Source organism: Manis javanica, chromosome 4 (assembly GCF_040802235.1).
Source record: "Manis javanica isolate MJ-LG chromosome 4, MJ_LKY, whole genome shotgun sequence".
Taxonomy (NCBI): domain Eukaryota; kingdom Metazoa; phylum Chordata; class Mammalia; order Pholidota; family Manidae; genus Manis; species Manis javanica.
Window position 1 is genome coordinate 123,621,286 of NC_133159.1, and position 23,897 is coordinate 123,645,182.

At 46.3% G+C, this 23,897-nt stretch overlaps 1 protein-coding gene and 1 long non-coding RNA gene across 4 annotated transcripts in view; one reads left to right on the forward strand and one right to left on the reverse strand.

Moving 5' to 3' along the window:
* Positions 1–4,114, forward strand: part of LOC108392716 (myosin-3) — a 20,170-nt gene extending 16,056 nt beyond the window's left edge. For both annotated transcript variants that reach the window (XM_037027019.2, XM_037027020.2), the window contains 9 exons: positions 268–392; positions 892–1,200; positions 1,309–1,512; positions 1,584–1,709; positions 2,550–2,720; positions 2,814–2,918; positions 3,082–3,177; positions 3,286–3,423; positions 3,971–4,114. In XM_037027019.2, the coding sequence (XP_036882914.2) occupies positions 268–392; positions 892–1,200; positions 1,309–1,512; positions 1,584–1,709; positions 2,550–2,720; positions 2,814–2,918; positions 3,082–3,177; positions 3,286–3,423; positions 3,971–3,997 (1,301 nt within the window). In that variant the 3' untranslated portion in view covers positions 3,998–4,114. The remainder of the gene's footprint in view (positions 1–267; positions 393–891; positions 1,201–1,308; positions 1,513–1,583; positions 1,710–2,549; positions 2,721–2,813; positions 2,919–3,081; positions 3,178–3,285; positions 3,424–3,970) is intronic.
* Positions 3,332–22,069, reverse strand: LOC118974040 (uncharacterized). 2 transcript variants are annotated; one of them, XR_005063618.2, is made up of 5 exons: positions 21,768–22,069; positions 19,279–19,351; positions 19,065–19,166; positions 13,432–13,603; positions 3,332–3,443 (listed from the first exon to the last, which is right to left on the reverse strand). It is a non-coding gene; the product is annotated as an uncharacterized lncRNA (long non-coding RNA). The 2 variants fall into 2 exon arrangements; XR_012130471.1 differs by having other exon boundaries at positions 3,388–3,493.
* Positions 22,070–23,897: the final 1,828 nt, after the last annotated feature.

Consider the following 23,897-nt stretch of genomic DNA (forward strand, 5'->3'; position numbering starts at 1 on the left):
TCTGAAATTTCTATCACCTGAGCGTGTGCCGGAGTGTCTGTGACTTCAGGACTCAAGTCCCTACACACGTGCCCTTAATGCATGCACAGGAAGTATACATCATCTGAAGGGTTATTTTTGAGTCTCTCTCTGTGTGATATCTTCTCTCTAGGAAACAGCGTCCTTAGAATTATAATAAACTAGTTTAAAAGCAGTTAGTTGGTGCTTAGCATGCCTGGAAGCCTGTGCAGAGGCATTCAAATGCAATCAAAACTAATTTCTTTGCAGAGGAGATAGCAGATCTCACAGAACAAATTGCTGAAAATGGTAAAACCATCCATGAACTGGAGAAATCAAGAAAGCAGATCGAGCTGGAAAAGGCTGATATCCAGCTGGCTCTTGAGGAAGCAGAGGTGAGCTGGGGTCTGGGGAGGAAGCAGCAAGTAGAGAGGCAATAAAGGTGGAGCTCTGGCCTTGAGGCTGGCTGGCCTCACTCTGTGTCTTTAGTTTTGCCACTGGAAAGTCACAGTCCTAATGTCCCATCAAATAGCCTAACTGTGAGTTTGAATGAAACAATACTGTGAATTATCTTGACTTTACTGGAGAAAATCATTCTGTTAAAGTTAAGTCTAAAAATGAGATTTTACAAAAGCTAGATGATTTAAAATATACATACATTGCTTTATGCTCCTAAAAATTGTGATTTCGATGTTATCACTGTTTATAGTGTAATCAAAAACAAATAATGCAACAGACTTTTTTTCCTGCATTGAAGATAAATTAGGAATTTTTTAAAATGAGAGTTCTGCCTATTGTAGAGTTGGAGTTACACACTTTATTACCCCAAAGGGTACTGTAACAGGCTCCATACCCTCCCTGGCACTATTTCTATTTTGTTTTTGTTCTTTAAAGGCAGCCCTTGAGCATGAAGAGGCCAAGATCCTTCGAATTCAGCTTGAATTGACACAAGTGAAATCAGAAATCGACAGAAAGATTGCTGAGAAAGATGAAGAGATTGAGCAGCTAAAGAGGAACTACCAGAGAACGGTGGAGACCATGCAGAGCGCTCTGGATGCTGAGGTCCGCAGCAGGAACGAAGCCATCAGGATCAAGAAGAAGATGGAGGGGGATCTGAACGAAATTGAGATCCAGCTGAGCCATGCCAACCGCCAGGCGGCAGAAACCCTCAAACACCTGCGCAGCGTCCAGGGCCAGCTGAAGGTCTGACACCGGGAAGCCTCTGCTGTCCTCGGAAGCTCAAAGATAGAGGCTACGCTCAGGGTCCCAAGGCCCCAGGTTCACCAGACGCTTCCTTCCTTCTCCGGCTAGGACACGCAGCTGCACCTGGACGACGCCCTCCGGGGCCAGGAGGACCTCAAGGAGCAGCTGGCCATCGTAGAGCGCAGAGCCAACCTGCTGCAGGCCGAGGTGGAGGAGCTGCGGGCCTCTCTGGAGCAGACGGAGAGAGCCCGGAAACTGGCTGAACAGGAGCTCCTAGACGCCAACGAGAGGGTGCAGCTGCTGCACACCCAGGTGAGCAGCGAGCCAGGTGGGGCGGCCTCCACGCCAGACTCCCCTGGGTGACACCGCTCCTCTCGCCCTAGAACACCAGCCTCATCCACACCAAGAAGAAGCTGGAGACGGATCTCACGCAGCTCCAGAGTGAGGTGGAAGACGCCAGCAGGGACGCAAGGAATGCTGAAGAGAAAGCAAAGAAGGCCATCACTGATGTACGGCCCTGGCTCCCTGCTCCTGCGTGGCTCCACGGCTGTATTTCATTAAAGCCCCCTCCCCGCTCCCGACCCTGAGATGGTCCCCGTTAGACAGGTCGGGGGCCCCTGGGGGCACACGGGAGGTGTGCTCTCTCCAAAAATGCACCGCACCTTTCCTCCAACTCAGTGTCCCCTCCAGCACATTTAAAAGGTGCGTATGCGAAGTAATGGAGCACAGGAAAAAGAGGCTGGAAGGGATTGTGTTCCGTTTCCTATGCCCGTGGAGAAGTGTGCTCTTCTTTCCGTCAGCCTGTGACTTATTCCAAATATGAAAACGAGGTCTTCGGATGTCCATGTCCCACCAAATTCCTCCTCACCTAACCCTGAGGCCCCGGCTCCCACAGCGCCACCTGCCGCCCGAGGGAGGACATGACCTATTTTGCTCTCCGGTCCCTTCCGCATACCTCCCTTCCGTAAAGGCCTCCCAGCCCTTGACCTAACTTCTCCCAAACCTGCGACACTAGGTAACAACTCAATTTTCTCTGCCTCTCAGGTTCCTTTGAGAACATATATTGGTGATAATGGTAACAATTAACGAATTTCCTTGGGGCTGGGGAAGGTCCTGGGGAGGCCCCTTTAAGAAAGGGGAAAAGCCATGTCCCATCCAGTCCTTGGAGGTTCCATTTCTTATGCACCTGGTGCAGCTCTTCTCCCCTTCCTCTGCAGAAAGGGGGCTCAGTCATTACCTTACTTGTTATCTTTTCTTTAGTGGCTCTGGCCCTCTGGGTAGCCAGATTTTGACAGGTCCGAGGCACTAGATCTTTGTCTGCATTTTGGTGGGTATAATTTGCTTTTCAGGCGGCCATAATGGCCGAGGAGCTGAAGAAGGAGCAGGACACCAGCGCCCACCTGGAGCGGATGAAGAAGAACCTGGAGCAGACGGTGAAGGACCTGCAGCTCCGTCTGGATGAGGCTGAGCAGCTAGCCCTGAAGGGCGGGAAGAAGCAGATCCAGAAACTGGAGACACGGGTACTTGCGGGATGAACCCCAGCATAAGCAGAGCTTCCCGGTCACCCCATTCTTGCTCCCACCCCAGACCAATTCCCCAACCATTTTCCCCAGATACGAGAGCTGGAGTTTGAGCTTGAAGGGGAGCAGAAGAAGAACACTGAGTCTGTCAAGGGTCTGAGGAAATACGAGCGGCGGGTCAAGGAGTTAACTTACCAGGTAAGTGGAAAGAAAACCGGATAGGCATTTTCTCCGTCAAGTGCAAACACCAACCTAGGTCTCTCCCTAGAATACAGGAAGAAACGCTTTATCCCCAGACAACTGACCAGACCTCATGCACGCCACCCCCAGCTCAGTTACAGTCCCATGTTCTCACCTTTAGAGTGAAGAGGACAGGAAGAATGTGCTGAGATTACAGGATCTGGTGGATAAACTTCAAGTGAAAGTCAAGTCCTACAAGAGGCAGGCTGAGGAGGCTGTAAGTCAGACATGTTTGTGGTCTTAGAACAGCAGACCGCTCTGCTTCTCAATGGGAGCACCAAGGGAGGTGTATGTTGATCTTACCGGTCTTACTCTTCGGTTTCAGGATGAACAAGCCAACGCTCATCTCACCAAATTCCGAAAAGCCCAGCATGAACTCGAGGAGGCTGAGGAACGTGCTGATATTGCAGAATCTCAAGTCAATAAGCTTCGTGCTAAGACCCGAGACTTCACCTCCAGCAGGGTAGGTAGTTCCCGTGGGCACTAGATGGAGAGCAGCAGATGTGTGCTGGCATCGTGGCTCCCGAGCCAACCTGGGAAGCACCCACAGTGAAGAATGTTTTGAACTGGAAGGAACCTTAGGGAACTCTTTGCTTTAGACCTGCTCAATCTCAGGCTCAGGAAAGGAAGGATTTGCTTAACGTCACTTTGCTGAGAAGGGTCCCACTAGAACCCAGGTCCTGTAAGTCACAATAAGCCAATCACCATCCTGAAAAAGAAGTTTCTCCCAGAGATCTTCCAAGCACCCTCTGTACACACTCGGCTTCAGTCACAGACATGCAGGTAGATAACTGTAGGCTGAAAGTCTCAGCCCATGGGGCTTATACTCTCTGAGGGCCAGTTTTTCAGTCTGTGGGGTGACTTCCTCCCCATATGCAATTGTCTCTTCTCTTGACATCCAAAACACATCCTGTGTCCTACTGAAATATACAAGCAAGAATCTCCCTGAGAGCAGGAAGAAATGCATCCCTGCCATCTGACATAACTAACCATGCCCTCTTTCCCTGCAGATGGTGGTCCATGAGAGCGAAGAGTGAGTGATCCTCTTCTGAACAGGACAGAAAATATGCAAAATGTATATTTTCATGATTCCTATCATGCTCAATTTCCATGTGACTGCTTTTCACCTGCATTAAACTTTGTTTTCAATTTGGGCCTGTTTCATTGTATTTGTTTTCTCTTCTCTTTGTGGAAATAGTTCATTGTTTGGTGACTTTTATGCCTAATTTGGAATTCAGTAAAGCAGGTGGCTTGATGAATTCATTTGATGTGATGGGAACAGGCGGAGATGGCTTTTGGGTTAAATTTTAGATTAGATCAGAAGGAAAAAAATACTCTGAGGTCAACCATTGCTTTGGCAGTGGGGGAGGGAGGGAGTTTGTCAAAAGAGCAGTCCCTCAATAAGATATGAGGGAAATACCCAAATGTTCAGGTCAGGAAAACCTGCCTCAGGTTGAATAGGATTATAGGGCAAGGGACAGTTTCCCCTCCTCTAAGTTCGATCAGGGGTGTATCTCTAGGATCTAGCAGAAGTCTGTCGGGCAGCCCCTCCATGCAAACATTGTGCTATCAGGAATACACAAATGAATAAAATAGCATCAGATCCTTCTAGGAGCTCGGTCTAAATCTATCATCAAGTCCTTGGTTCTGTCTGAACTATTTCAAAGCCACACAGGAGAAAATCTTACCCTTTACCCAGGTTCACCCTGGGTAATATGGCAGGTTGTTGTATTAGGCAGGAAGTCAGTATAACTGGCTGGCTGGTCTGCTACTGGAAAGAGTGTCATCTAACCTGGAATTATTTGTAAGCTCTGATAATTAAACTTATCAGAAATAGTTGACAAGTTGCCTTCTTTATCTGATTCTAGAAGATTAGGAGGTGACTGTGGGAATTAAAGGTGCAGAGTTCTCTTTAATCTCCAGCACCAAGTTCAGAACCTTCTGGGATTTGTCATTATATAGAAAGGAGATTCAGCCTATCAGTGTTTTCAGATAATTTTGTCTCAAAGACCATCCCTCCTTGTCTTGCTCTCCTTACTTCAAGGCACCATGGGGACTAAAATCGGCACGTCTTTCTGGTGGTGGCTGTTGCCGAGAGGAAATCACAGCCATGAGAACAGGCCCAGGCTTCAGCCTGAAGGGCTGCAGTCGTCCACAGCCTTTCAGAATTTACAGGACTTCTCTAGATTGCCTTCTGGGGGAGGTGGGTGACAGAGAGAGCGCGTGCGGTTTCCTGCTGCAGAGTATCCAAACTGATACATAAAGACAGGGGGAAAGAATGGGAATATCACCATTCTGATATGAATTAGGAACCCTTCATGAGTTTCAACTACGAGTATCACAAAAATGTATACAACTAGACATATATACCTCCCAATAGATGTACACATCACTGCCTGGGAAGAATTCCTGCCCAACAACCTAACTTGGGTCTGATCATGCCTCTGTATGTGACCACCAACTTAATGAAAATACAGGGAACAGAGACTCAAGATACAACCAATAAACTCAACTGAAAAAAAAATCTAGTTTTTTCAATATATAAATTTCAAGGAAGAAGAGAAAAAAGAAGTAGAAGGAGGAACTCAGATTGAAAGGGACTTAACAGACCAATCCCCCAATTGCACTGTATGACCTTGTCAGGACACAAACACACATACACACTCCAATTGGTAAGATTTGAATATTGACTGAATATTTGAAAGTGTTATGGGATTATCATTCATCTTCAAGTATAAAGTGATACTGTGATTGCATTTTCTAAAATAGTTCTTATCTTTGAAAAATACATAGTAAAATACAGATCAGAAAGGAAGAAAGAAAGAGAAAGGAGGGAAGGAAGAAATAAACACAGATGGGTCATCTTTGATGTGAACTTGTTTTACAGACTTTCAGACTTAAAAAAGTTGATAAAAGAGGTCCCTCATACATTTTATGCAGAACTGGACCACAAACGAAAGCCTCTGTGGCTGCAAGACTTAATATGTCCCCTTATCAGCAAAGCACGGTATTTCCCCCAAAGGAGAAGGTGAGGAGTTGGGTTCTGGAAGCTATTCATGACTATTAGGCTCTGATTTTCTGAAGAATAAACTGGAAAAACTAATTTTCTGAGAGTTCATATTATTACCAACATTGCCACTGTTCAATTTATTCCATAAAGCAAAGGGTGCCCATGACTCTAGAAAATAGAAGCCCTTTTATTGTAGAGAGAAAAATAAAAGCATGAGTCTCATTCCAGAGGAGGACCGGATGGCCACACAAGCAAAGAGGGGGTGAGCCTTCTTTGGGAACGGAGAGGAAGATGACACCAGACTCTATTCACTGACCTCTGACCACAGCTGTCAGCATGCACTACCTCAAGTCATCCATGTAACAACTCAGTGATGACATAATGGGCCCATCATTCTGCTTTACAGATGAAGAAAAAACTGGAGCACAGTAACTTGCTCAAAGTCAAAATGACAGAGCTGGGATTCTCTCTAGACCCCAGAGCTCTTTTGCACTACAAAGCAGTGCCTACCCGAGCAGCTGTTAACACAGACATGAGAAACACTTTGAGGACGTGGGGCGTGGGCAAAGCTGTGTTGGAACCGTGCTGATAAAACCCAGAGCAGACGTTCTTTTTCTTTTCCGACTGTTGATTATTTCTGTTAGCTTCTTCCAGGAGCTCCACCTAACCCTTCTGGTGCCCACCCTCAGCCCATCCAGTCTCCCCTCGTGCCGTTTGACCATTCAGTAGGAACTTGGATGATCTTCAGCTTATTTGTCATAGCTACTGGTTCTTTTCTCAAGATCCCCAGAACAGGATGGCAAAGAAGGGTGAAGGGCCCTTCCTCTTCTGGCTAACTTCTGTAGATGGAATCCCACTACCTCCAAATTAAGGGGCACTGCTGATTACTTTTCCTTTTTTCTCAATAGCCTTTCTTTCCTCTTCCATAATTCTGTAATTCTTTTATTATCCAGAAACCTCAGACTTTTTAAATTCCTTACTTAGCCTCAAACCTCTTAGCAGTAGATTTCTGTTACCTTTTATAATTTTTAATTACACAAGGACCGTATGTTCAAGCACAGGACTAAAAAAAACATCTGTCAGCTATAAAGGGACCTCAGCTAGGACGCTAGACTCCTTTATTTGGAACAGATGAGATCTTGATTTATGATTGGCAGATGGCCCCCTTCTTAAGGACATGTGAGGGACACAGCTTCTAATAAGAGTACCATGCCCTTATGGGGTGAAAACTGGTTGCATTTGCAGCCTGTCACCAGCTGGTGAGGGCAGCCTTCCCTTTCTCCATGCCTGGATCACTGTGACAGCTGAAAGCTTTAATAAAGCAAAGTGTGCCTAGGAATGTGGGGTGAGGAAGCTGTCCAGAACACGGAGGTCTATTTCCACCCTTGCCAATAATCCCGCTACTAAAAACAGCTGAGGTGGAGAGGTTCTGAGGCTTCTTGCTGGAGCTGTGTGGCGATCTGGTTACCCTGAACAACGCTGAGACATTCCGGAGGCTCACAAGCCCCTGGCAGCAGGCCATCAGGACTCAGGCCCCCAGGGCAACATGATTATTTTTGGCTAAGATGTTTCGGGCTGTCCATGGCAGTGAGGAGCAAGAGGCCCCAAGGCCTGGGCCTTTGTGGACCTTCTCTGTCCTCTACCAAATGGGACATGGCCCTCGTTCAGGAGCCCTGAGGAGATTTAGGGGAGTGGGTGATGGACACCCTTAGGGTACCTTCTTCAAGAACCCTGACACCAGCTTGCTGACAGAAGGGCAGCTCAGATGAGGACAGCTGTGGACAGTTGTCATCCACATAGGGTTACCCAGTGGACCAAGGACAGAAAGATAAGTAGGACAGAATCTCAAACCTCGAGGACAGTTAAGGAAATACAAATACTCAAATAGTAACGATGAAAATGAAACACAGAGGGGGGATGTGGGGAAAGGTGACAGGGTGACATACTTTTATAGTCGGAGACCAAGAGAAAGTCCATCCCTTTAGCAATGAGCAGTGCTTTGCACACAGCAGGTGCTCAGTGCATATTTGGACTGAATTCCAGAAGGAAAAATAAAGCAGAGGGGAATCCACGTGCCCTTGGGGAAAACGAGTTATTCTTATGCTGACTTCCAGCCTCCACATATCAGTAATAGAGACAGTGAGACCCAGAAGTGGTTCTCTATAGATTTGTGAGCAATCCTGACCATGAACTCGGTTTCCTTGTATTTCTGAAACAACGTGTATGGGCATAGCTGTGTGCAATTCACATCAGCTCAGAAGCCTGAAGAGAGAACTGAGTATCAGAGAGGAGGCCCTGGGGGGTGAGGTGCGGCCGTGCGAAGACCAGCCCCAGCGCCAGACCCTCTTCTTTCCTGAGCTTTGCCACTAAAAGCTTCAGTTCTGTGTTTCTCTACATGTGTATTCAATCATCTATCACTTACTGATGCCTACCATGTGCCCAGGAATGGGGAATAGGAGGAGCAGGCGTCCCTAAGAAGGCTGGATTAGTGAGAGGCAGAGAACTCTTGTCCTGAGGACCCAAGGCTCAGAATGGGGAGGGCAGGTGGGGGTGAAGGGACACACATCTCCAAACAAGGCTCAGCCTCAGCTCTGGGTGAGATCAGCATCCGCAGCAGCTGAGCCTATTTTGGGCCTGGGGTCTCTGTCCCGCAGGCAACAGGTGTTGGGACCTGAAGGGCAGGCCCGAGATGCGGGTGCTTATTTTGAGGGTATCATGGCATCATTCTCAGGGGCAAAAGCCAGCCTTTCGATTAACTGTGCTCAGCTGAACACAAATATCCACCTTTTTCATTTCCCTAGTGGGTCAGCCAGCCTGCGGTTATCTCCTCCCAGCCCCCTAGCCTTGTTCTGGGACCCATGGGTTTCTGGGAAGGGGCAGGTTTGGGACATGTGCTCCTCTCTGGGCTGTAGAGGGAGGGGGTACACAACTCACATCCAGCTCCTGAGAAGCCCACGGAGCAGAGTCAAGTCAGGAGGGCAGAGGGAAGTCTGCCTCCTTCTCACCACCCACACCAGGGCTCAGAGTCCCCGTGCCTGACCGCGCTGAGGAAGGAATGATGCCAGCAGCCTGACAGGAGGACTTGCCTGGGCACTGCCAGACATGGCATTAGACCACCTTCCAGGGCACACTAGCAAGGCCGTTTCCACCACCTCCCCAGGAGGCAGCACAGGCCGCAGGTCTTCTGGTTGGAAAGTAGATTTGAAGGACATGAGTTTTTACCTTATCAGCGACATGCTTTCAGTCCCACAGCAAATCCAGACCGTAAGAGGGTCTTACATGTAGTGTAATGAGTGATGGATAAATACACATGCTCAGGTTTGATGTGGCCACATTAATCTGACATGGCCTAGCGTGTGCAGCCCGATGGGGCTCACTCTTGCTTTTGAGAGGTTCAGCTATGACCTCAATCCTGCTGCCATCAGTGGGAGCCTTAAATAGAGGGTATCTTCCTGTTTCTGCCCCCTCCTCTGTGTCTCCCTTGGTAGGAGTCAGAGTGGCAGCAGCTGGGCTGGTGTACCCTTGGGCATACTTCTGTCAGCAATCAGGGACCCCCAAACTTTTGAACACCATACAGCAACACAAGCTGGGATTCAAATTTCTGGCTGTGACCCCAGGTCCATTTCTGCTGCCTGGGCAGCTGGGTACCGACACACGGTTAACACTCATTGGACCTGGGTTCCGGCACCCCACTTCCTCAAAGTTCTTGTCTTGTAATGCCATCTACTGCCTTTGTTTCACTGTCCGAAACATGAGATTGAATATGAACACGGGCTCTCGTCATCTCTGTAAGGGAATATAAGTAGCAGTTCTGGGCTTTAAATCTTGCTGAGTTGCTGAGATAAAAGACAATGAATATTCGTTATTACACAAAAGGAAGAAGCAATTTTCACAGGTCTTTTCCTACCTTTCATGGTTCCACTGAAACCCCTTTTTGGATTTTAAAGCCTGGTGATAGGAAGGTGTGGGGATCTGAAATACACACACACTGCACAAGCCATTTGGCCAAAGGAGTGAACTGCGTCCAGGGCAACCAGCGTCAGGGCCAAGTGCGTTCATATTAGTTGATGCAGCTTAGTCCTCCTTTGGGCCTACTTGGAACACAGCTCTGCCCTGTCACCACTCTGCCCAAACACATCAACGGCCCCCTCTGCCTGTTGGTTGAGTGTACAGGCCTGAGACTGACCCTTCACCTGGCATCCCACCTGCCCTCAGACGTGGCTCTCATTTGCTCCCCCCACCACAGCCACGAAATCCGAACACACGTGAGTTCTCTTGGTCTTCCACGTCCACTAGTACTCATCTCCTGATCCTTTGTGTGCATTTCTGGGGATGCATCTCTTTTCCCTCTACTTTCCCCAAGTAGTAGTGACTTATGGTCTTACTGTATCCCAGTAATCTTACTTTGTATCCCAGTTCCTATCCAGGATGAGATTTTCAATTTGCACACTTATACACAGAGAGTTTAGTGGAAGCACACTGAACTAAGAATGAGAAAGTCTGAGTTCCAGTCTTAACTTTGCTTCCAGTTTCATGATCTTGGGCAGCTCATTCTCCAGGTTTCAAGTCCTTACCTAAAAAAATGAGAGCTCTGAGCTGTCCCAAGGGTTCCAAAACCTAGTACATCAGAACTGCCTGGTGTACTTTTTAGAAGTACGGGATTTAGGACTCCACCTTGAGTCTGATCCAGCAGGTCAGGTTGGAGCCTGTGGATCTGCATTTAAAGGCGTGCCTGGTGAGTCTAGTGATCTTCCTAAAGGGAAGCTCTTGGAGCAGCTACTTTGCAAAGCAGATTCCTGGGCCCCAAGCCAGATCTTCTAAAGGGATGTCCAGGGGAGAGATCTGGTAACCTGGGTGGTTAACAGGCACCTAGGTGATTTCTACCACACAGCCGGTCTGGGAAACACAGGCCCAGATCCTGCCGTCCAAGTGTCCAAGGACCAGCAATGCCACCACCACCTGGGAGCCTGTGAGAAATGCAGAATCTCAGGCCCTTCCCCAGACTGCTGAATCCAAACTGACTCCAAAATGATCCCCAGGGGATTGGTAGGCAGCTAAAGCTTGAGAAGTATAGCTCAAATTGGGGGTTCTTAAATATTAACATGCCACTGAATCCTTGGGAGGGCTTATTAAAACTCCCATTACTGACCCCCCCCCCCGACCCCCAATTTTCTATTCTCAGGTCTAGGGTGCAGCCAAGGACTTTGCATTTCTAACAAGTTCCCAGGAGATCCTGATGCTGCTAGACCAGGGACCCCACTTTGAGAACCACTGCCCTGGATGCATTCTCAGAATCTTTAGCTCTACATGCCTTTTGTTGTTGCTGTTTATCTAAATTCTCTGGGTAAATCTTTGCTTATTTCCCTCTTGTTAATCTACTTGGGCACTCACAACTCCTAGTCACCCACTCTGACTAAGATTCTATGGATTAGTTATAAGAATCATGATATAGTGCCAGACTGTTTGATACAGACTGTATTTGCTCGGAAGTTTTAACCACGAGCCGCACCCTGAGACTGGCTGCACTCCTCCACGCAGGGAGCCCTTTCCTCCTCCCCTCCGTGGACTGGCGGAGATGCTGAGGTGGGGATGCCCCCTGAGAAGTCACCTGGAGCTCCTGACAGGAGTGCGTTTTGCTTCCCCCAGAGCTGGTTTTCTCACACCCGTCCGGAGTTAGAAATTTGGGCAGAGAACCCTGGAGAGCACGGGAGTCACAGAGAGGGTCTATGCCCACCCTCTCACTTCCCAAGTGAGGACGTGGAGGAAAGTGGCTGCTGTGAGGTCACCCCAGCAGTGCTGAGGCTGTCGTGGAACTTCCTGCCCTGGGGTACATGGCTGGCAGAACAAATAGGGTGACAGGACACCACATCCTGGTCCATCTGTCAACATAGTCCCCGGCTACCACCTGAGAATGTCCCCAGATCGTGTCTCCCAGGCACAGGACACCTATCTCCTGGACGGCTTCCGGGCATCTCTGTCGCTCCCCTGACATCACCTGTCGCTCCTTGGCATGGGAATCTCCCACTAGGTGGCGCCCCTGCTCTGCCAGCCTCCACAGTCCCCAACCAGGGACTAGAGTGCTGAAGCTCTCGGGGTGCCAGAGCTCACCGGTGGCTCTGGTGAAGTGCAGCTGGAAAAGGACAGAAGACTTCCCCTTCACCCTGAGCCGGCACTTTGGTAGAAAAATCCACAGCTGTGCTTGTGCCATTTTGGAACCAAGGCAAAAGGAAAACCCACTACAAATCCTTTCTTAATCTAAAATGTTGACATTCTGTTCATGATAGATTCTTTTACATTAATCTTGGTTGATAAAATACTGCATTGAAATGTTGATTATCTCATTAATTACCGAGTTTTTGTTACTCCTTAAATTTTGCACTCACTCCGCTCACCCCAGTCCCAGCCTGCTCCAGAGCCGCGTGGTTTGTGGCCAGTGTCTTAAGCTTTATGGGAATAGCTGTGTCGGCTTCTCCCTGTGAGACCTCGACGCTGGGCTGGGCATGTCTGAAGGCAGAGCCGTGCCTGGGGACGGCGCTGTAGGCCCCACGGCTCACTGTCACGGTCAGGTGCCCATTCCCCTCAGGAGGCCTCTCATCCTCCCTGAATCCGCCTCTGCCAGCCTACACCCCCAGAGTCCTGAATCCCAAACTGCCTCCACCTGGCCACAGGCCAAAGCCTCTGCATTACGGGGCATGCTCTCCAGCCCCAGCCCAGGGATCACCCTGCCTTCTGGAATGTTCTCCTGCCCTCTGTGAGGCTTGGTCCGACTCTTTCCCTGAGGGAATTCAGTGCCTATCACGCCCTCATGCATTGCTTGAGCTCTTGTTTCTCTCTCCTTGTTTTGGGAGGGACCTTTTATTTTCCCTCTCTGAATGAGCTAGTATTCTTTAAAGCGTCTAGTGATATTTCTTTTGATGCGTCTAGTTGTTTTCTGTGGACTCCTGCAGAGTTCAGTGAAAGACAAGAACGGCCGCAAGCTGCACTAAACCAATAGAAGTAGCAGGGTGGAGGCACTCAATCAGTCCCTCCCCCTAGGCCCAGGGGAGCTATAAAAATCCCAAGGCCCAGGCCACACCCAACTAATTAAATCAGAATCCTTCCCTCCAGTGAATGCCCTCAGTGAAAAGATACCAGGCCAAGAGTGAGAATCCCGGCACCCAACGGCTTGGGTCCCTTCTGAGCCAAGACTGCCACCTACAGGCGGGCGTGGGTACCACAGGCTCGACATCAGAGGCTTTAAGGACTTACTACCCACTACCTGTACCCATCAATGATTCTCCTGATAAACTTCCCAGCAGCCTCCTATCTATGCCCGTCCAAAGATGTCACACCTCAACAAGTCATTTTCACTGGTGGGACAGTCCCACCAGCGAAATGCTTTGACATGCAGCTGAAATCTGCCATGAGCAACCCACGGCCCTGGCCCTGGCTCTGCATGCAGGAGACAGACATGGAATATACCCACTGTTGGCTCATCAAGGGTCAGACAGCAGCTACCAGATTCTTATGAAGCCATGCCTCACAGGGCGAGAGAGTCCCAGTTCTTGTTGCCTGCCCCTCCTTCTTGGATGTCCTCTTCTGGATATGCTTGACTGGCATATGCCTTCATCACGTGTGACACCCAGAATGCAGTCTACATTATAAAATACATAGAGAAGCAATATATATTCATTATGGAAATGTTTCTGTAAAACATAAAATAGAAGTGTCTCTGCTTCCTCCATTCCCCTCTCATTCTCACTGTCTGGGGTGGGGCTGGGGGTGGGGGTACTGTTATTAACAGGTTGGTGGCACCCAGGACTGAATGTTATATTCTTGCAGCAAGAGTGAAGCTTCCTCTCTGAGCCTGTTTCTTATGGGCAATGTGAGTAATTATAGCACCTTTCCTAAAGATTAATGTTATGGCACAAATAAAGGTTCTAGCACAATGCCTATCATATACTAAATGTTTACTAAGTGGTAGTTCTTAAAGGCTAATTAAATTGTCTCAGGCTGTTGGCAGAATCAGACAAAGGCATGAAGTACATTATTGTTCCTGATTATTATGCTCATATCATGGCAGGATTGAGTTCATGTAGATTGGTAATATTACTCTGAAAGCCAAATGCTGAGGGCATCTGCTAAGAAATTGTAAATAAAAACAGGCTCCCCAAGGAATCCTTTTAGTCAATGTGCCTTTGATGGGATTTGCCAGCAGAGGGCAGTCCTGGGTCACTAATGGAGGGATGCCTTCCTGGTTAGTCAAACGCGCGCCCATGGAGCAGAGCTGCTGTGGAGGCTGCCTCAGTTCTGCTTACTTGGGGTTGAGCCTGGGGGCATCCTAGACCACTAGTCTGCCCAGGTCTGAGCTCAGCAGAGGCCTCTGGTATCAGGTCATCCTGAAATGGATGCACCCAAACTCTTCCCCAGAGCCCATCTGTAACTTAGGGCCACTTCAACATCTTCAAGTTTACATCTGTTCCCACTTCCCACAACAGGACTTCCGCATGCCCTGTGCTGCTCTCCCTGGCTCGCCTGCGCCCACAGCAGATCAGCCCCAAATTACAGCATTTCCCGCTGGGCCTCAGGCTCTTCTTCACCTTCTCATGCCAGACGGTGCCTAACTGCTCCGAAACACCAGCGATGCGGTGTTACTGCCCCTCAGATACTTACTGCATCTGCTGTGGGCCAGGCTCTCTTCTACTAGCCGTCTGTTCCCTGCCCAAGTCAGGCCCAGTGAAGGGCTGGTTTCTGTGACAGAGACTGACTTTTCTTGGGTCTCCATATTCACAGCCACACAGAGCTGCTCTCAGCAAGTGTGCCCCAAACTTCTGGGCTTTTCCTGACCATGAGCATAAGAGAAGCCCTGAAATCTCAAATTCCTGCGACCTACTGCTGGTCAGACCCTGCCGCGCTCCTCCAGCCAAACACAGGACGGCGACACTTCCCTCCCTGCCAAACTGAGTCAAACCTCAGACAACCCCTGTAAGAGCCTGAGCCAGACCCAAGCCGGGCCCAAGACTCTTGCCCCTTCACCTTATTCCTACCAAAACGTACAGAAAATACTTACAGAGACTCTGCTTTCCAGGACAGTTTAGATGTCAAAAACCCTCTCTCCCTGCCACACATTGAAATGCTCTCGGACTTGGCAGACATGCGCCCTGTTGACCTAGGGGCTGCTCTGCCCCAGCCTGCCTGGAGGTTCAATCCAAGAATGTTTTGATTATGCATGCTCTTCAAGGGAAATAAAAGAAAGACTTCTTTTACAATTATGCAATTTTAGAGAAAGGGAAGTCAATAAAGTCCTTGACAGGAGAGCCACAGACTATTTTAAGAAAGACGAGAGGAAGGATAGAAGGAATCAAAGGGTTTAACACTACTTAAACTAGAGAGATCATAAACTCCTTGTGGGGGATTTATCTCTAAGATAGAATTTAGCTGACTGAATGATACAAGATGCTGAAGACAGCAATAAAAGAAGAGGAGTTCAGCCTGTTTCATCACTCCCGGAGAAGGAGCGAAGCACACCAAACAGGCCCACAGTGAAGTCACATTAAGAGCCGGGTAAGGGAAGACATGAGACCTCAGGCCTGATCTATTTTAGGTACTAATGGTCCAACTTTGCAAAAATGAGAGGACGGGAAAGGAATGATTAAAATGAGAGTTAAGGGTCATAAAGCAAGGTATTCGAGAAGGAGCAACAGAGCCCTGACAGAGTCATGCACGGCTCATGGAATCTGGAAGCAAAGAGCCTTCCTGCCTCAGAATTTCTTGAGGTTGCCAAGAGCATCCTGACAACAATAATAAGCCCAAATTGTCAAGAGGACATGCAATACTATTAACTCAACTCTGTTTCAGAGAGTAAGAACAAGAGACCACATGTTATATGATTCCATGTAGGTGACAAGCCCAGAACAGGCAAATCCATAGACAGAAATAGTTTAAGAGGAATGCCTGCTTCACAGGATGGAGGTTTTGGGGTTTGGTGAAATGTTCTAGTATTAGATCATGGTGGTGTCTGCACCTCTGTGACTATACTAACCGCCACCGGACTCTTACAGGTGAATGTTAAGGTATGTGAAATATATCTCAATAAAGCTGTAAAAAAAAAAAAAAGAAGATAGGAAGGTATGTAAAACAACATGTTAATATGCCATTAGAAGTTATTACAAACTTCAACAATATAAAGGGATTTGATTCATTGACCTGGTGAACTCTGTGTGGGAAATTTCATTCTCAGGCAATGCTGGAAAAATGAGGTATCTCTAATATAACCAACGGAGTTGAATTTAATAAAGACATTAAAGAAATAAAGTACAAGAAATACCCTCAGTTCCAGAGAATTATTATAGACTCTTAGAAAAGGGACTCTAAAGATCTTACGATCATTCAGATAGTACCTCTTGTTTAACGGGTGAAGGAGCAGTCTAAAATAGCAAAAAGATTTTAAAATAAAAAATAACATCTCTTTCCTACCCTAGCTCATCAGTCCCCTTTCCTAAAGTAATCAGTTTCTAATTTCTTGTACATCCTTCCATATATCTTCTATTCGTGTACAAGTACCTATACATACACACAATCTTGTGTATATCCATCCTCTGTGGTCCAATTAGACTGTAAGTGTGGCAGGAAAAATATACATGAACCTTAAAGAAGAGCAACCCTAATATAAGAGCAAGTCCTCAGAGTTACTCTTACATTTTTATAAGGTGGAAGTACTTCCTTTTATTTAAGCACACTAAAAACCGGAGGGCAGCAAGTGTTGGAGCCTAAAAAAATGTATGCCCCAAATCAGACACTGGCAAACTCGGCGGGTGAGTGACCGTGAGCCACACTCACATGGCTCTTTGAATCAATGGTTTACAGGGATGTAGAAACATACCAGTACCTGGGCAACACAAATACATCTCTGTTCCTCTGACATCAGGCTTATGTGGAAGCTCACAGATTATGCTACTGGGGGTGGGAGATGGAGGTGGCATGTAGGAGCATCATGACACTCACAGATGGGAAAAATGAAGTGTGAGAATAATGCCCACGGAAGGTGGGCTACATGCAGATGGTGCTCTGAGGGCAAACACAGGCAACATGATTATTGGCCACGTTGGTGGGGAAAAGGTGACATAATCACAAGGTTCAGCATCAAGATTGGCTTCTAATCAACTATAACATGAAATATTGGTCTAGAAAGTAGTATACAACTTAGCACAGTACGAGGGCTAGTGCCTTGAGACTATGGCACCAAAACACAAGAAATACTGTTCAGGTTGCAAAGTCTCCTTGAAGATTCATCACCTTCCAAAATATTTTTAGTTATGGTAACTGTAGACGGTGGATGAGGCACTGCAGGCCTCAAAATAAGATGGCTCCTAAAGCATAAGGTCAGCAGATGCCATTTCTGTAAGTCAAGCTTGCAAGAAGGATGGGATTAGCTGTCTACAGGACAGCTTTCCTGAAGTAACCCATCTTGCAGAGTGATTTGCAGTGACCTTACTGAGGAGATTAAAGTGCCTGTCCCAAGTATGTCATTAGCAGGCAGCCTCCTAACTCAAGTGCAAAACGATCCGACACTTAGGAAACTGTGTGTTGTGGTAACAAGTGTAAACGGCAGGGTGGTGGTCTGTATGGATATTTGGAAAGGGGAGGTTGGAAAATGAGCATCTATCTGTGTGTCACCAGGAGGTCCTCCAGCCGCTCTGGTTCTGGATGACTGAGCCTGACTCTTTACATAAAAATAGCCTTAAAGAAGTGGAGGCCAGGCCACCAGATGATCAGAACTTAATAGGAATAGTACATAAGAAGGTCCAGCTTTGGTTCTGTACTCACCAAGTAACCTCCTGATCCATTCACCAAGAAGGGACCGCAATGGCACAAAGAGTGGTTCCACTTCTTGGACCCAGAGGGCTCCCTTTGGAAACAAACTGGAATTCCGGTATAAAAACTAGTCTCTTAAGAGTTTGGTTACTAATTTCCAACCGCTTGATGAATCCTAGATGTCCTGATTAAATATGTTACTGAACTTCAACCCTCATTATTTCATCCAACATTTATGGAGCACTTACACTCTACTAAGTACCAGGGTAAGAACTGGCAAAACCCAGATAAAGGACATAGGCCCCGCCCTTAGGGAGCTTCCAGATCAGTGCTGACCAAGCCTGGACAGTAGTTAACTATCACACATGCTGTGGCCAAGCCTACAGGGGGCAACGAGCCTCCTCCACTGTCACTGAATCAACAACCACTCTGCATTTGTAGTCTGCCTACGGGATCAGGAAAATCCGTTGATCTGGGAGGAAACTCAGACCTCATTGTATCTAGGGCCTGTCCATCCTGCCAGAACATAATCACCTGGAGAAGCTTTTTTGAAATACGGATGCCTGGCCTAACCCACAGTGACGTTCACTGAGTTGGTCTGCAGAGGATGGCAGGCATCAGTATTTAAATAATTTGCCCTAAGTGAATTAAATGTGAAGGCAGGGCTGTGAATCACTGATCTAGCCCAATTCCTGGATTTTCCAGGTAGGTAAACTGAGACTCAGAGAAATGAAGGGAGGCCCCCAAAGCCATGCCCACCTAAGTGTGCTGCTCATGTAAGTTCGGTGATGTACAGTACATTCAGCCTGGCAGCTCTGGCTCAGGTAACGTGCCCCAAATCTAATCATTTCCATGTGATCTGAGTAATACCTGCCAAATTCACATGCACCTTTCCGTACTTAATATTTTTATTTTAAAACTATGATTTTTTAAACTGAAATGCTCATTTTAACCTTGCCTCAGCAATTACATTGGTGACATATGCCTCAAAATTAGTAACTGATAAAATGCAACAGACTGTGAGCAGTGGGCCCCCTTGGTCTATCCTGCATACCATTCCTAGGCATCCAGCACACTTTGGGGCACAGGTCTGAGCTGTGGGCAGCACTGGGAGGCCTTGGGAAGGTTTGGGGCAGGTGTTGCATGCTTCTGCAGCAGGTGCTCAGGTGACCACAGGTCCCAGGCCGCGGCCAATCGTCATGGGCTCTGTCAATCCTTGGTGGCCCTCAGATGGGGAAGACAGACATATGACAGGGCCGAGGGGAGGTAGGAGAGGGCAACACCAGGAGGACTTATTTTACCTCTTCTGGAAAGGCCAAGGTCACTCTACACCAACAGAAGATCAAAATGAAGCGACCTGTCCATCACCTGGAATCTGTTGATACACACACACTGAAATTGACCTCGAAGGAGGGAAAAAAATATCATCAGAGGATGCTCATCAAGTAACAGCGTGGGAATATCCGTCAGTCTGGCTCATAAGGATTCAGGATTTTTCATTGTCACTCTACTTACCAAGATATTTTCTTTCTTGAATAAGGTCATTGATCTTGAGATGTCGTTTAACGTGAAATGGATATGCAATATTCTGAGAGGAAGGAGGGAAAAAGCAACCTATTCATCAGTTCTGCTTCAGGAGGAGTTAGTTCTTTGAATTCTGACCAACAAATGCTTCATAATCAGGGCTTTGATTAAGAAGTTTCCCAGTTTTCAAAGTTGGGAGAAAGTGGTGAGAGGGAAGTGGAAAATTCATCCTTAGGTGAAACAAAATGATCCAGAATCCTTATTACAACCCAACTTCCTGAAGAAAACCTGAAACTTTGTACATTTTTTTTCCTCTTACTCTTAAACTTTAAAAGGTGTTTCAAGGACCGCTGGGACAATCCCTGGGGTGGGTTCTGATTCAAGAGCACAGGAAGTCACCGAGAAGGGTGTTTGGTAAAGCATTTTTTACAATAAGAAAAATGAGAAAAGTCTTAAATGTCCATTAGTAAGAGAATGGATAAGTAAATTGCAGTGGAATTATACAGTGGAATGATATACAGCAATGAAAATGAATGAGCCAGAGCCACACATACCAATGTGGATAAATCTCCCAAAAAAAGTTATTGAAAGATAGCAAAACAGTAATTATATATGTAATTATATAATAGCACTGTACTATTTTGGTGCAGTTAAAAATTTTTAAACAGTGTACGTTGTTTATGGATACACATAAAATAAAAATCTGAAACACAGGACAGGAAACTTTCAGGAAACAGTTGCTATTGGGATGAAGGCAGGAAAGAAAGAAATGTAATATTTCATTATTATTATTATTTATTGCAATTATTTTTAAGGATCTGAAACAAATATGGAAAAGTGACAATTGTTAAATCCAGAGGGTGGATCATAGATATTTGTTAAATGATTTTGTAGATTTTTCGGTCAGCTTGAAATTTCAGTGTTGAGAAAAGTCAAGCTATTGAAGCTCTGAATTAAATGCACGTGTATGAGTTTATCTGGTGGAAACATATGCTTGTGAAAGAAAGACCTGTATGGTTGATATCGAGGGACAAATGCAAAATTCACCTGTGGTCAGATAGGATGACATAAAGTAAAATTGGCAGAAATAATCTGCTAAAGAGTTAAGAAAATAATGTTCAGTTAACAAAATTTTATATAATTAGAAATTAGTGAATTCAAAGTGTTTCACTTAATGAAACAGCCTTGCTTTTTAAAAACACATGGCAAAATTTAAAAAATTTTTCTTTCCTCCTGGAATTTACTTTCAAAATGGCAAAGGTAATACACATTCATTCTAACAAGTCAAACAATGTAGAGACAGTTTAAAAAGTTGACAAGTTTACATCTCTTGTGTCCAATTCCACCTCCATCCCACATGTTAACCAAGTTTAACAGTTTGATTTGTATCCTTTCATCCCTTTCTCTACAAAATTTTAAAAAATTGTTTTGTAAATTTTTTCAAACCAATTCAATTTTTATAATTGAAAATGATTTATTTTTATTGTTGCCAACATAAGCAATATTCATTTTGGAAAAACTCAGAAAATGCAAATGAGCAAAAACAAGGTAAAATAAAAATGTTTAAATGTGCGTGCATTTAATTCACTGTTTTAAAAAACTTAATACATATTTAAATCCTAAATCAAAGATTTAGGACAAACTCCACGTGCTGGCTCACAGTTGGCTAGCTTAGTTTATAAGAGCCACTTGCCATTCAAGGACCTTAGTGACCCTGGTGGTGGGGGTCGCCCAGAATGGTTTCCACTACAGGCAGGGTGTAGTTTGTGCTGTTAAGTCACCAATCGTATGCTGAGGCTCAAAGTGAGTGCCATCTCAGTCCCCCAAAGTGCAGCAAGGGGTATGGACAGGGACAGGATGCTCTGCTCCCTGCCCCCAGGCTGATCCACAGCTGTGGCTCATTGCATCCTACACATCCTGGGTCACTCATTCCTCGCCCACCCCCTACCTTGTCCTCCTCTCTCCTCTGTCCTTCTCTCTACCACTTCCCTAGCCCCACTCCTTTCCTTTCTCCTACTGGCACAGTGTCCTTGTCACTCCCCTCTTGGGTAACTGGAGCCCTTCAGCTGTTTGGGTCCCTGTTTGGAAGGACATCTCAGCGTTGCCCGGGGCTCTCCAGAGGCAGCCAGCTCCCCATCGGGCTTCATTTGTCAGAGCAGGAGTCTGGCTTAGATTTCCTTATAAGAACTTAACAAGAGCAATTAAAGTAAGTTGTCTTGGGTGCTGAAAAAAATCCCTCCAGAATTGCTCCAGTCTCCCTTTCTGAGACTTTTTTTCAAAATAAAACTTTCCCCCATCACAGTGTGGGGGCCTCATCCTGTAGCCCTAGAGGATGCAGGGTGGGAGAGAAGGAGCTGCAAGGGAAAGTTTCAGAGGTGGTTATTTCTCAGGGAGGAGGAGGGCCCAGAGGCAGGACGGCAGAAGGAGATTTAGGAACCAGGAGGAAAGCATGGACATTTTAGGCAAGAACCATCACTAACCTCCATCTGTGAAGAGCTTCACAAACTGGGGGCGAGGGGGTAGTCCTTTCTCTTTTCTCTCTCTCCTTTCTTCCTTCTTGCCTTTCCTTCTTTCTTTTGCACTTCTCCTCAATCTTACACACTCTTCTCCAAAGCAGGTCATTTGGAAATAGGTTAGCATCACCAGCCTTGCCCATTTCATTTGGATAGACTTCCCTGGGGCAACTGCTGATGTACAACATCAAGTCCCATGGAAGGTACAACACCAGGAGGGACCCCTAATGCAAACTGTGGAGCTGGGAAGATAATGACTTGTCAGTGTAGGTTCATCAACTGTGACAAGTGTGTTACTCTGCTGGGAGGTGCTGATAGTGGAGGAGAAAGCTGGCGAGGGTGCAGTTGGCAGTAATGGGAACTCTGTGCACTTTCTGCTCAATTTTGCTTTGAACCTTAAACTGCTCTAAAAAAATTAAGTCTACTGAGAAACTTTCCTTTAAGGCAACAGTCACTGCCAGGAGGTGGAAGCACCCTGCATCACCTGTATAACTCAGATGTTCAACACAAAAGGACAAATGGGAAAAAACAAGGATCTTAAAGACAGTCCCCAGGGTCTAATATCAACAGATACCTAGTAACCGTGTGGGCACAAGGAGCCTTGGATGGGGGACACATTCCCTTACTTGATGCCAGGAATGTTTGGCATTATCATTTTACACAGGGAGATGCAGGAATGTCTTCATAATCCAAGGCTTGGGCTCCCTCTCCTTGATCCCCATGGGGGAAGAAATCTGAGGACAGAATGAGCCTGCTGGGCATGTCCTCCCAGCATTGCATTCTGGCCAAGAGATGGGGCCAAAGCTGTAAATCCCACCAGGGCTGTTCTCAGAAACCAAGTGATGGAGTTACCTGACCTTAATTGATCTACCTGACCCTGAGCCTCTGTACTGAGCCTGACCAAGGAAATGTTATTATCTATGATATGGTATTCATCAGTTATTATTATTCACCATATATTATTTTCAACTCAACCTCTGTTGAGTACTTACTGTGTATTACTCACCATTTGTTAACTGCGCCACTACATTCTCTTCCCTATTCCTTGTGTCCCTAGTTAAGAAAAAGATGCTGTTTCATTACTGTTAATGAAACTGGGGTTTTGGGAGAATTAGTAATTTTCAAAAACCAAACTACAACAAGTTTTTTTTAATTAATTTTATTTTGGTATCATTAATCTACAATTACATGAAGGACATTATGTTTACTAGGTTCCACCCTTCACCAAGTCCCCCCCACATACCCGTTCACAGTCACTGTCCATCAACATAGTAAGATGCTGTAAAATCACTGCTTGTCTTCTCTGTGTTGCACAGCCCTCCCCGTGACCCCCCAACACTATACATGCTAATCGTAATGCCCCCTTTCTTTTTTCCTGCCCTTATCCCTCCCTTCCCACCTGTCCTCCCCAGTCCCTTTCCCTTTGGTAACTGTTAGTTCATTCTTGGGTTCTGTGCTTCTGCTGCTGTTTTGTTCCTTCAGTTTTCTTTTGTTCTTATACTCCACATATGAGTGAAATCATTTGGTACTTGTCTTTCTCCGCCTGACTAATTTCACTGAGCATAATACCCTCTAGCTCCATCCATGTTGCAAATAGTAGGATCTGTTTTTTCTTATAGCTGAGTAATATTCCATTGTGTATATGTACCACATCTTCTTTATCCATTCATCTACTGATGGACATTTAGGTTGCTTCCATATCTTGGCTATTGTAAATAGTGCAGCGATAAACATAGGGGTGCATCTGTCTTTTTCAAACTGGAGTGCTGCATTTTTAGGGTAAATTCCTAGAAGTGGAATTCCTGGGTCAAATGGTATTTCTATTTTGAGCATTTTGAGGAACTTCCATACTGCTTTCCACAATGGTTGAACTAATTTACATTCCCGCCAGCAGTGTAGGAGGGTTCCCCTTTCTCCACAACCTCGCCAACATTTGTTGTTGTTTGTCTTTTGGATGGTAGCCATACTTACTGATGTGAGATGATATCTCATTGTGGTTTTAATTTGCATTTCTCTGATGACAAGCAATGTGGAGCATCTTTTCATGTGTCTGTTGACCATCTGAATTTCTTCTTTAGAGAACTATCTATTCAGCTC